This window comes from Taeniopygia guttata, chromosome 14, assembly GCF_048771995.1.
Source record: "Taeniopygia guttata chromosome 14, bTaeGut7.mat, whole genome shotgun sequence".
Classification (NCBI taxonomy): domain Eukaryota; kingdom Metazoa; phylum Chordata; class Aves; order Passeriformes; family Estrildidae; genus Taeniopygia; species Taeniopygia guttata.
The window spans coordinates 11,165,404-11,177,952 of NC_133039.1; the positions used below are offsets into that span (position 1 = coordinate 11,165,404).

The 12,549-nt window shown below is 46.6% G+C and overlaps 1 protein-coding gene across 4 annotated transcripts in view; it reads left to right on the forward strand.

The window, feature by feature from the left end:
• The window catches only part of CARHSP1 (calcium regulated heat stable protein 1), a 38,280-nt gene that overhangs the window by 22,091 nt on the left and 3,640 nt on the right, over nt 1–12,549 (forward strand). For all 4 annotated transcript variants that reach the window (XM_030284908.4, XM_002194690.6, XM_072935783.1 and 1 more), the window contains exon 3: nt 2,122–2,244. In XM_030284908.4, coding sequence (XP_030140768.2) covers nt 2,122–2,244 — 123 coding nt within the window. The remainder of the gene's footprint in view (nt 1–2,121; nt 2,245–12,549) is intronic.

A 12,549-nucleotide genomic window follows, 5' to 3' on the forward strand; every position in this document is an offset into this window, starting at 1 on the left:
GAGGTCTGGCAGTGCTGAGTGAATGCTGTGGCAGTAAGAGCTCAGCCCCACAAGCCAGCCTGTTTTGGACCACTCTGGTTTGTGTGCTTTTCCCCTTTTGCTTCTTGCAGTGTTATCCAGCTCTTTTCTTCCAGAGTTATCCATGAGGATTTAAATAATAACAGTCTCACTGATGCTTCATATTATTACTTCTGAATTCTAAATGAGGCAAAAAAGAAGAGGAGCACAAGAAAAGTTTATATGTTGTCAGTTCCAGAAGCCTTTAAATGCCCTGAACTTCCTGATGGAAGCAGATGGCTAAAAAGAACATAATTAACTTAATAATTGGGGTTGCCCTTGAAAAGCAAGTCCGAGCTAGCTTGCTTCAGTACCATGTTAATAATGAACTCTTTGTAAATCTTCTCAGCTGTTAATCTTAGTTTGGTTCTTACAAAAAGAAATAATTTGTTATTTGGATTCCACAGTTCTTTAATCATTAATTAGTGTAGGAATCTTGCTGTATTTGTTTGCCCTGAAAACCATAATAACTCTGAAATTTTTGTGTGTGTTTCTCTTTAAACAAGAGGAGCTCTAGGTGAGCACTTGTATAAAGAGATGAATGTGACAAACAGTGGCTTATTATTCAATGGGATTATTTAATTTTGGTTCACTGGGAGTGGGGGGCCTCATCCCCTACAGTGCCATATCTCTTTGAAAGATGCAATTGAACTTTAATAGCTTGTTTAGGACAGTGAGTGCTTTTCTGTGTAACAAGCACTTGTGAGGTCAGGTGTGTTGACAGCTTTATAGAGCTGGAAATGAAGTGATTTAATGGAGATTTCTTTCTTTAGCACTTTAAACTGCATTTATTTATTGTTAGTTTGATTTAAGGAACAAAGATGTTGCCATTTTTTAAAAGCAATTTCATTGAGACTTCAGTAAAATTTAAACATTTGGTACAGTGATTTTCAAATTGCCATGATGCATGTAGCCAAATGGCTGCACTGTCATTGTGTTTGAAGAATTGCACCAAAATCCTCTTCTGGCATGGAACCTACTGGATACTCCTGGCCTGAAGAAGGTTCTGATCTAACAATGCTCAGAGTAAACCCTGTAATATGTCTAAACCAGTTGGTTTTCATTAATGGAAGTGGATCCCTGGATCCAAACCCTGGATCAGTGTATTTGATGCAGAAGAGGATTTAACCACACAATTTTTAGGACAAGTCGGTTTTTTTGATGGCAGTATTGGAGATTGCAGGTTCTGCAAATGTGTCTCATTTTAAAATACAGGTCCCACGGCAGTGGAGTTCAGGCATGAGTCTTGCTGTTATGCACTGCAGCTGGGCTTCACACTTCCTGTGAAATCTGTGAAAGCACAACACTTAGGTGCACACTGATACTCCCAAACTCATCAAAGGTAGAAGATTCTTACATTTAGTATGGTGTCTGGAAGAAAACTTGGCGCTGTGACATTCACATTCTCTGGACAGAGAGACATAATTCTGTCTCTCAGGATTTCTTGGAGAAGCACAGAAAGAAGAAGAGAAAACAATGTTTATCTCTGCTCCTTTGTTTCCCCATGTGGAATGTGGCATGGGGATTGTTACCTGCAGTGATGCTGGGTTGGATTCTGGTGAAGGTTGTTTGGGTTCAATGACTAATTGGATACAGCTGTGGCTTGGGCTCAGCACAGAGTCACGAGTTTGTAGTTAGGTAAGTAAGAAGTAAGTATGTAGAATAGTTAGGTAAGCAAGAAGTAAGTATGTAAAATAGTATCTCTTTAAATAGTATATTAATGTAATATAGTATGGTTTTAATAAAGCAGAGCTGTCAGCCTTCTGATCTGGAGGCAGACATCAGCATTTCTTCCCTGATCTGGGGTTTGCCTCATTTTCACTACATGGCGCAGTGATGAAGCCGTTGAATTCAAGATGGCAACAGATGCATTACAGCGCTAGCAAACATCACTTCGGCCTGTGTGTCCCTTCCAGAGGCCCCAGGCAAAGCCTGTGCAGTGAGAGCTGAGCAGCTGCTGCCCAGCCCTGCGCTCAGGGGAGGGAGGAGGGCTTGGCCGGCCGTGCCCTGTGCCCTGGTGCCCTCTGTGCTCACACTGAGCTGCTCTTTGTGTTCCTCCTGCAGCACGGTGAGAGCCTCCCAGGGGCCCATCTACAAGGGGGTCTGCAAGTGCTTCTGCCGCTCCAAAGGCCACGGCTTCATCACCCCTGCGGACGGAGGGCCCGACATCTTCGTGCACATCTCCGAGTGAGTTCTGGGTGCCCAAGGAAGCTGCAGCTCTGCTTTCCTTCGTTACCAAATGCTTTCACATTTCAAACACAAGACTGGTTTGTAATCTGTCACCCTTACTCCAGCAAAGAGGGGTTATGCAGATGTTACTGGCAGTGATAGATTATGCAGTTCTTTTCCTGTATTATTATAAATCTGTTGAGTTAAAAACTAGAAGATGATCCTTAAATCTCTTAGAATAAGCTATGAGTTTTGCCCAGACCCAGAAACCTGCATTCACCTGAAGCAAATATTCCATGCTGTGTCTAGTTTTAATGTAAAGACTTACAACATTGAAAATTCATTACTTTTACTTTGCACTGCTTGTACCACTATTAAACTAAAGGTTAATTGCCTTTACTGTTGAGAAAAGTCACACTTTATTACTTCCTTGAATTTATCTAGCTTAGGTTGTAAGCAATTTATAGTTGAAGCTTTCTCTGTTAAGGGGTTCATTAGTGCTTGAACCCTTTTTGTCCTGAACACACTGAGAACCACCCGCTCTGAATTTACCTTTTGATAAACTAAGCAGATAAAGTCTTTTAAGTCCCTTGCTGAGAATTTTTCTCCAGTCTAAGCCAGTCTTTGCAGCATACTTAGAAAAGAGACTGAAGAATTTAAATGTAATTTTAAGACTATACACTGTACTGACACTTTCAGTGTAAGGAGATAAAATCTCCCCCAGTTCTGCTCTGTTTCTCTCTCTGCACATCCCGTAATCCCATTAGCCCTTTATCCCCAGTCTGTGCAGAGTTGCTTACCCGCTGTGACCCCAGCATCCTCTGCAGCGTCAAAGTTTGGCGCAGTCCCAGATCCAGCCTGGCATTCCCAGCCGTGGCTGCATTCCTGATTCCTGGACTCCTGCTGAGGCTGCAGAGCTGCACATCCCATGGGACAGCCCTGCCTGCCCAGGAATGCCCAGCACACCCCATGCCTGCGCTGCCCTTGCTGTTTATGGCTTGGCTGATCTGCGAGGTTTAATGGGCAATTTTAATATTTGTTCCTAGGCTGGGATGTTGACTGGTGTTGGGGCTGCTGGTCTCTGAGGGGGTGTGTGTTAAGACTGCTTGATGTTTATTCTCCTGTAACCTCTTCTAGATCTACCACCAGTTTTATTTTACCTATTATTCAAAGTATTGAAGCTGTATAAGTCTTATTTGTTCTTCCGAGAGGTTATCCAGTGGTAAGTCAACAAAAGCCTTACCAAACCCACTTACATTGCCCCAGCTGTCTTTCCTGGTTGTGTGTGCAGCATGTCCTTGGAGAAGGAGCACTTGGCTTTCCTCCAGGTTTCTGGAATGTTACTGCACCGTGGGCATTGACAGCCCAAAGCTCTGTAGGGCTCATGGGTGCAAATAGGCTCAGTGGTCTGACTTGTGTTCCACCCAAAGAAGTGACATTTAATATCTCCTTTCTCTTTTGTCTGATGCAAATGCACTATTTCTCCTCATATCCTGAATAACTTAAAAATAGCATTTCCTATGTCACAATTAAAAAAATTTAACTGTGAACATCCAGTCTGACCTATACAGTTACTGATCAGCAGGGGCTTAGTTACAACAGCCTTCTCACAGAAACATGAATTTTCAGCCTTCTAATGAATTCCTTTTAAAGAACTGTCTATTTTCAGTCCTGTTTTTTTTTTTTTTTCCCTGTACATTTTCTCTTCCCATTAGTTCAGTAAAATTTTCTTCAGTTATGTGAAATTATTCATTTTAAAACCCCAGAGATTACTTTTTGCTTGTGGTTGCTGTTTTGTTTGTCTGTAGAAAATGTGAACTGCTCTTTCAGGTTCCTGTCCTATGGCCCAGCACATCTTTCTGTCTTGGACTTGATTCTGGCTGCACAAGGTGTTCCTGCCCTCAGTTCCCCTCCTCTCAGCAGAAACTCCAGTGATGGTTTTTCTGTTTCCCTCTTCAAGACTCCCATATGTCTCCTATGCTGAGGTCCAAGTGACATGACAGAAATAACTTTGTGTGCTGTGATTTTGGGTGCTCTGTGCGAGGCCCCTGTGGCAGCAGTCCCCTCCCGTGGGCTGTGCTGTTGGTGTGTGGGTCCCATCTGCTCCCAGGCTGCTTTGGCTGGGAGCACTGGGATAACCAACCGTGCCCTCAGTGTGCCCCTCCTCTTCCCACCACCCACTCCCTCCACCCCAAAGCACCACTGAATGAGTCAAGAGGTTGTAAAAGTTTATGGCCAGCCACATGTCTGGAGGTGTTTTCAGTGTGTTTGTTTGGCTGTCACAGGAGGTTCTCTGCTCCCTCTGGAGCAGGGAGGGCTGAGAGGGGCAGAGCTGCTCTGTGGGCAGGGGGGGAGAGGCTCTGGCCCCTCAAACACAGCCTGGCCACAGGACCAGCCTGGCTCTTTGCTCTCAGCTGTGTCATTTCAGAGCAGTGCTCACACCTGGAGCAGGCTCCCCGTGCCGTGCTGTCCCTGCAGGGCACCCCCTGTACCCCATCCACTGCTGGGCAGCACCTGTGCCTTTCTGGCAGAGCCTTTGCCCACCCCATGGCTGGCAGGTCCAGTGCTGAGGCTCCTCTGCCTCGCTGGGGGATCTTCTCCTGCCACAAACAGGCTCTGAGCCCTTTGTGGTGTTTGCCTGGCTTGGCTTTCAGCATGGACCTCCACTTCCCCTCCCGTCTCCACAGTGGGCAAACCATGCCCTTCCTCTTGTAGGAACCTTGTGTGTTCAAAGACTCTTTTCCTTGCTCTCTCAGAAACATCTTACAAGGTCAGTTCACATGGATTTGGTAGGACTGAAGCGTTTTGTGTTTTCACATCTTCTCTAGGTCGATTTTGCTCTCTTGAAGTCAACAGCAGTTTTTCTATTGTACCAGGAATGGGCCACTGTTTTAGATGTTTCACATGTAGGTGCTGTCTCAGAGCTTCAGTTCAAAAATAGCTGATGTTTCTGCCTCAACCTGTTAGTGAAAAGTGCTATTATTGAAGCTCTGAAGGTTTCAGCACATTGTGTTCTTTAATTACTCAGAGTATATTTGACTTGCTGGAAACAGCTTTTAGTGCTGGAGGGTGATGGTATCACTGTCTTAATTCTGATGCAAGGCAACACTGGAAGGACAATTTAGTAATGCCTTTCATTTCAGTTTATTTCCCAGTGAATCTGATGGATTGCTCTTTGTTAACTGGAATTGCTTTTTGTGGCAGCATTCTGTAACCAGGCCTGTGGCTCAGGGGACTCCAGTGACTCTGCTTTGTACAGTGTGTTGTGAGATCCTCCTCACGTTTATCAAGTGATTTTTTCTATCTATTTATTCAGTTAAATCTGGATGTGAGAGAGGTGTTAGCCTGTTCACTGTCTCAGTGTGCTTTAGGCATCTTCTTGTGAAATGAAAGCGGATTGTTCCTCCCGAATTCTTCCCAAAAGCTGGAGTTTCAGGAGCTTGGATAAAATGGTTATGCCAGTTTGGATTCACCAGGATAGACTGCTCCTCTGTGCTCATCACTAAGCTGTGATGAAGGTTTTAAGCATAGGGACCAGCTGCCTATCTTGCAGATTATTATGATTTTCAACATAAATATTTAATTTGAGCAATTAAATTATTTTCTTCTCTAAGCTTTGAGGAGCTGTGAGGTTACACTTTAGTGAAAATGTCTTCCATAGGATAGGATGTCTGTTTCATGTAGGTTTCTTTATTTTTTTGTAAGATAGTAACAACACTTAGGCTGGCATTTCCTTTCTGTAAATGAGCATTAGCCCAAAAATAAAGTCAAATGTATGTGGCACTCAAAAGCTTCACTTGATGTCTGCAAAATTTTCTCTGTGTCTGTGCATGAATGTGGACATGTAGACATATTTTATGAGTGGAACTTGCACCAAAGCTGCTTTATTGAATTGGACTTATGAGATGTGGGTAGAAATATGGGATCAGAGAATTGTTAGGATTGGAAGGAACCTGTGGAGAGCATCAAGTCTAATGTCCCTGCCAAGGCAAGGTCAGCCAGAGCGGGGTACACAGGAGTGTGTCCAGGGGGGTTTGGAATGTCTCCAGACAAGGAAGACTTCATCCCCTCCCTGGGCAAATCCAGTCACCTTCAACATAAAGAATTTCTTCTTCATGATGAGGTGGAACTTGTTGTGTTTGGTTTATGGCCATTGCTCCTTGTCCTGTTGCTGGGCACCACTGGAAAGAGCCTGGCACCATTCTTTTGGCAGCTGCCTTTGAGGTCATTAAATCTAATGAGATCCCACTCAGTCCTCTCTTCTCCAAACTAACCAGACCCAGCTCCAGCAGTTTCTCCTCACAGGAGATGATGCAGATCCCTCAGCATCTTCGTGGCCTCTGCTGGGCTCCCTCTGGCAGCTCCTTGTCATTCTCCTGAGCAGCCCAGACCTGGACACAGCACTGCAGATGTGCCCCAGCAGGACTGAGCAGAGGGCAGGGTCACCTCCCTGCCCCGCTGGCCACACTCCCCCCAGAGCATCCCGGGGTCCCCCTGGCCCCCAGGGCACACTGCTGGCTCCTGGTCAGCCTGGCACCCAGCAGCACCCCGGGGTCCCTCTCTGCAGAGCTGCTCTCCAGTGGGGCAGCCCCAGCCTGTTCTGGGGCTTGGGCTCATCCCTCCCTGCCTGCAGAACCTGCACTGGCCTTTGCTGAACCTCTGCCCAGTTCTGCAGCCTGCCAGGGTCTGGCTGATGGCAGCACAGGCTTTGAAAGGTGCTTCTTGTCTGCCTGGCTTGGTTTGAATGAGTGGCTCTGAAGGCTGCAGAGATGATTTGTTTTGGTGTTTGGTAACACTTGTGTGGAGCCTCTTCTCTTTTTTAACTGACTGGGTACAAGTGAGTCCTGCTTGCTTGTGCTTACTGGAGACAGTTCTCAACTTGGTATAAATAGCTGTGCTGGGGAAATGTCATGGCTCTTTGGTGGGGTGAGGTTTTGTTTTTCCCGGATTCATACTTCACCCCTCTGTAGAACAAACACAAAATGTGCTTGCTGTACTGAATATAAAGCCCTAGCTGGCAAGCATGGAGGCAGAGGAGTTGCTGAGATAGTAATTCCAGATAACATCTCTGGAAAGCAGGAAGCAAAGGCAAATTCATTTGCCTGGAGTGAAATTTTTAAAAAGCCCATAATTGCATTTTTAATAGTGACACGTACTGTTAATGCTTTCATTTCCACCAGCCTGTAAGATGATCCACTGTCACAAATGGATGGTGGTGTTTCAGCATCAGTGTGAGAGCTCTGTCCTCCTGTTTGCACCTCTTTGGCTCGTGTTCCATCCTAGGAGTAAGTCAGCTCTCCCAGACACTCCCTGGTGTGGCTGTCACTGGCTCTGTCCCCCTCTTGCTGTTCCACCTGTAGCTGTGGGATGTTCCCAGAGAGCAGACAGGGACTCCCTGCAGTGCTGGCTGCTGATGTCCCCTGCCAGGGGCTGCCTGCACACACAGGTTCACATCAGCTTCCCTTCCCAGCTGGGCTGCTGAGGGATGGGGGTAGAGGTAGAGCACTGCACCCACTCTTCTGCTTCCCCAGAGCATTTGGGAGTGGCACACGATGGAGACTGGTTTGTGCTCCAGGCCTTTGCACTTATCTGGGATTTGGCCTGAAGCCTGTGAACCTGCAAGGGCAAGGCAAGGAGGTGGCTCACCAGAGAGCAGTGATGGATGAATGACCACACTCAGATTTTTAAAATGATTTTATTTTGCAAAAGCAGCATATTTAATGAGAGAGAAAAAACATGCAGTGCTTGTGGGTTTTCTGCAGTTTGCCAGCACTTGGCTCTGAAGGGGAAAATGCTGCATTGCAGAGAGGCCTGCAGGCTGTCCTTCAGGCTGGATTCCTGACCCTGTGGCTCTGGAGAATTGATGCTGTGCTTCCCCAGGGACACTGGCACACAGCAGCCCTGGGTCCCTGGGGCATCCTGTGCCTGCTGTGCTTTACTTCTCCATTGTGGTGATCTCAGGTTTTGCCTCCAGTGTCTGTAACTCAGCAGGGCTGAACACTGAGGGCTCTGGCTGGGCTCCCAGGTGGGGATGGTCCCTTTCTGCTGTTGCATTCCAGCTGCTGACTATGCTGGAGATGTTCTGTCAGCTGCATCTTCCTGCAGGGAGAACCCAGCTGTGTCCCTGCTGCACTGAGGAGCTGGCCCTGAACTGAGCTGGCCATGGAGAGATCATCCTTTCATGCTCATTCCTTTCCTCTGATTTCCTGCCAGATCACTGGTTGGTGCAAAGCATTAGTGCCACATCTCCTGGCTTCTCTGTGGTGCTGTTCCTCTGGTGGAGTGGAACAATATGGCTTGGAAATTACCTGATAGTTCTGAATGATCTGAGAGCTGCATCTGAGCTGAGAGATCAAACTTCTCTGGCCTCTCTGGCTTTTCTGTGAACTACCGGCAAAACAGTTTCTGCTGACTGCAACCAACTTCTCTGGGAGTGCTGGGAAGCCAAATCTCAGCTTTCTGATTGCCTTCAAAACACTGGATGACTTATGTGCTTTGGACAGCACACATCCTTCCTGGTGTGCTTCCTTTCTGATGCTTTGCTGCAGAGTGAAGTGCCTGAAAAAGTAGATTATCTGGGGCAGGAAGGAGAGGCAGCAGAATTCCGGATCTTTCTTGAGAGGGGTTTGGAAATGAATAGAACATGGATAATCTTTTTCCTAAGGGTTCTCCACAACCCCAGCTGGCTCAGAAAACTCACTTTGATGCATGCAGGAGAGTCAGGTTGCTGTGGTCATTATTGCAGAGAAGTCTTCCCAGAACCTTCCCTTAAAGGATCCAAGCTGTGATAGGTGAGAGCCAAGGAGGATGGAGGATGGGGTGAGCTCAGGATGTGGCTGCCCCAGCTTTGGGTCCCAGATGCAGGCAGCAGGTGGGATTGTGACGGGATCCAGGCTGGCTGTCTGCAGGGACAGCTGTGTGTCTTTGGCTGAGCCCACAGAGGCATCCCTGCAAAGCTCTCCTGTTCCTTCCTCACAGGGTGTCTGTGCTGCCTGGGCTTGAATTAGCTGCTGGAAGTAGATTTGGAGCCATAACTACCCCTGAATGGGGATTCAGACACCATGGCCCGGTGGAGAACTGGGCGAGAGGATGGTGCATCCACTGACCTGGGAGAGAAGTGCAGCTCCTGGGAAGTTTTCTCTGCAGCAGCTCAGGGACCAGGGAACCCTGGAGCAGAGACCTTGGTATTAACTGCTGGGATTCTTCAGTGTCTGAGCCTCTTTCCACTTGTCTGCCCCAGCCACAAGTGTGACTGGTGGGGAGAGGCAGCCCTGCTGCTGCCAGCCAGCTCCCTGGGGTCCCTGCTGGCTTTGTGGTGGGTTCTGGGGCCCTTGGCTTGCACAGGGAATGCATGGCAGAGCATTTGGGATTAGTAACTCACAGTAGTTCATTATTCTGTTGTAACTTGCTGTTAAAAACACCTCAGGTTTCTTGAGGCAAATGTTGAGGTGTTAAATTAACTTGAAGAAGCCCAGGAGGTAACAGAGCCCGTGGAAGGGCTCCATGGTGTCATCCGTGGCAGGCTTGGTGACCAGCAAGGCTCAGAAATCACTGAAAACTCTTGTTCCAAAATGTTTCCACGTGACTTTGCCTTTGTCCCAAGAGGTTTAACTAGAGTCCTGGAATATGAATAGCAGCTGTGAGAAGGAAGAACTAGAACATTCCTTATTTAGGTAATTTCCTAATAACCTCCCAGTTCCCTAAAAATAGTGCAGGATAAAATGCTCCACCACACCAGACTGGCACTGAGCTGGGAAATGGAAGTTGCTAGATAATCTAAAACTCACTCTATTATCTCTCTCTGACTCTAACATCAGGGAAGCATTTCCTATTTTTAGCTTGAATTTGAAGTTGTTGAAGTGTCTTGAGATTCCTGGGTATGTAGATATTCATTATTTTGAATTGAAAGTGCACTCCAATACCTCAAATAACAGTGGAAACCTCCACATTCCTCTAGATCAACATTTAATATATATGGAGGGTGAAAGTAAAAAATACAGATCTAAAAATATTTAATCAATATGTACCATCAAAAAAGTCCATGTTTAACTTCCTTTACCAAAATTTCCAGGTAACTTGCATTGTTTACAGAATGTCTGTTGTAGGCTGAGTCTGTCCCAAGAACTCTGTTTACTCTCTCTTATCTTTTCCAGCTCGTTTCCTGCCTATGACTTAAGTTTTGCCTCCTGCTGGGGGATCTTCCCCCAGCTCTGTGTGGGGCTCTGTTCCACTGCCACCATCTCAGCCCCTCTCCAGTGCCATCCTATTGTTCCTTCTGGATGCCACACAAGCACTGCACAATCTGGATGTTGTTTGTTTCTCCTTCCAAGCATCCCATGTAGTGATGGCAGGGCTGCAGTAGGTCTGTCTGTCCCAGGAGCAGCTTTTAGTGACAGACACTGCCAGGAGACACTGTTCACTCTCAGCTCTGCTCAGGCTGCAGACCAGGACCTTTGTCCTCTTGTTTTTTGTGTGCACCAGGGGCAATGGTGATCTCATGTTATTAGGCACCAAGAGTGACTAGTGATCACAAACCTGCAGGAGACAAAAGAATATCTGATCTGTGGGAAGAAAGTTTAAAGGCCAAAAGCAGAAAATGAAATTGGAGATGTTTGTGTGGCCACAACCTTTATACACAGCTGTGCAAGGACAGGCCTTGGTGGGGTAGGGTCACCTCAACAAGTGAGGAAAGACAGCAAAGTAAGGATCAGGTGAGGCTGTCCTGGGGTTGAATGAGGTTTTATCACAAGCTCCAGTCACTTGTAGTGTCAGCTTGGATAAGCAGTGAAACCCAGGAAGGATCTGATGCTGTCAGCATAATGCTCAGCCCTGCAAGAAATGCTCTCTAGCAGAGAAAAGTGCCCCTGTCTGGTGTGGGTGATGCTCAGGGCTCTGCAGATCCTGGGGATGATCTGATCTGTGCAGTAGAAGGAACACGAGTATTTAACCTCATGATTCAGCATAGGAATGGGTCAGCAGATATTTTGGTTTATTTCTTTTTCCTTGGCAGACCAGGGGCTAACATAGGCAGTGCCCCAAACAGCTCCCAAGGCCTGAGGACGTGGTGGCTTTCAGTGACAGCTGAGTGTGCCCTGCACCCTGGGCCTTGGCTTCTCCTCTCCCTGCAGTGGGGGGATATTAGCCATGGTCTGTGTGTGTGTACTGATTCACTTGGCCTTATTTCTTGGAAAAGCAGAATCACTTTGCTACCAGTGTACCTGCAACACACATCTGACCAGAACCTGTCCAGGTACATATTCATATTTCCATTTTAAACAAAACATACCCTAACAAAACACCCATCCTTTTTAATGCTCAAGTTGTACTTCTTCCTCACTTGATTTTGAATATTCAAGTGATACCTAATTTACCTCCATTTTTTAGGAGCTTAAAGCTTTTTTGTATTGGTGCTTCAAGCGCCTGTGGATCCACTTTCCTTTTGCATTAACCATATTTACCTACTTTTGCAGATTTCAAACGTTTATTTTATTAACTGTGGCTTATCCTGTTTTACAGGAGGTTTTAAAAAACGTGTTAGTTTCCTGTTTGTTAAAAATAAAAGATGTTTCAGCCAAACCCGAGATCCCTTCCTGGGCAGGGCATCCGTTTGGTTGGGTGGCTGTGCAGTGGTGACAGGTTCCTGCTCCCTGCAGGGGCCTGGGGCTCTGCAGGGGTGGCTGGAGCACCCAGGGGAGATGCTGCTTTAGTTTTAGTGCTTTTACATCTATAGCAAGATTTTTTCTTTTTTTGTTTGTTTTTTTTTGCAACAAAAGATCAAGAGATTCAAGAGGTTTAAGTAGGAAAGGTGATGTCATTTTTTTTACATACGTTTTTATTTTCAGTTCTGGTTTGAGTCTTTCAACCCTTTCCTGTGTCTCTTCTTGGGGCTGTATGTCCCCTCAGGTCCCAGTACATCCTTGCTGCAAAGCTGCTGTTTCAAGGTCAGGGTAAACTTCTGGGTCTTTGGTGGCAAATTCCTTTGGCACAAGAAAAGGTAAATTAGTTTCTGCTCCTGGAAGGACATTAAGGGTTGGGTGTGCAATCCCTTCACACCTGAAAGGATCTTAAACCTGTTGGGATGGGGGAAGTGGGGCATGGATGCAGGCATGGCTGGGGAGGACAGGCACAGCAAAGGTCAGGGGTGGGAGCTTGAGCAGAGCCCGGCCAGGGTGATCCTGGGCTGGGCTGACAGGGTGGCCTGGAGACTTTGGAAGTTAATAAAGGTCACTTGGATCAGCCTGCGTGGGTTGGAAAGGGCTGTCAGGTCTGATGAAGGAGGCTTTATCTTGATTTTTCTGTAATATTTCTTCTGCCCTCAATTTA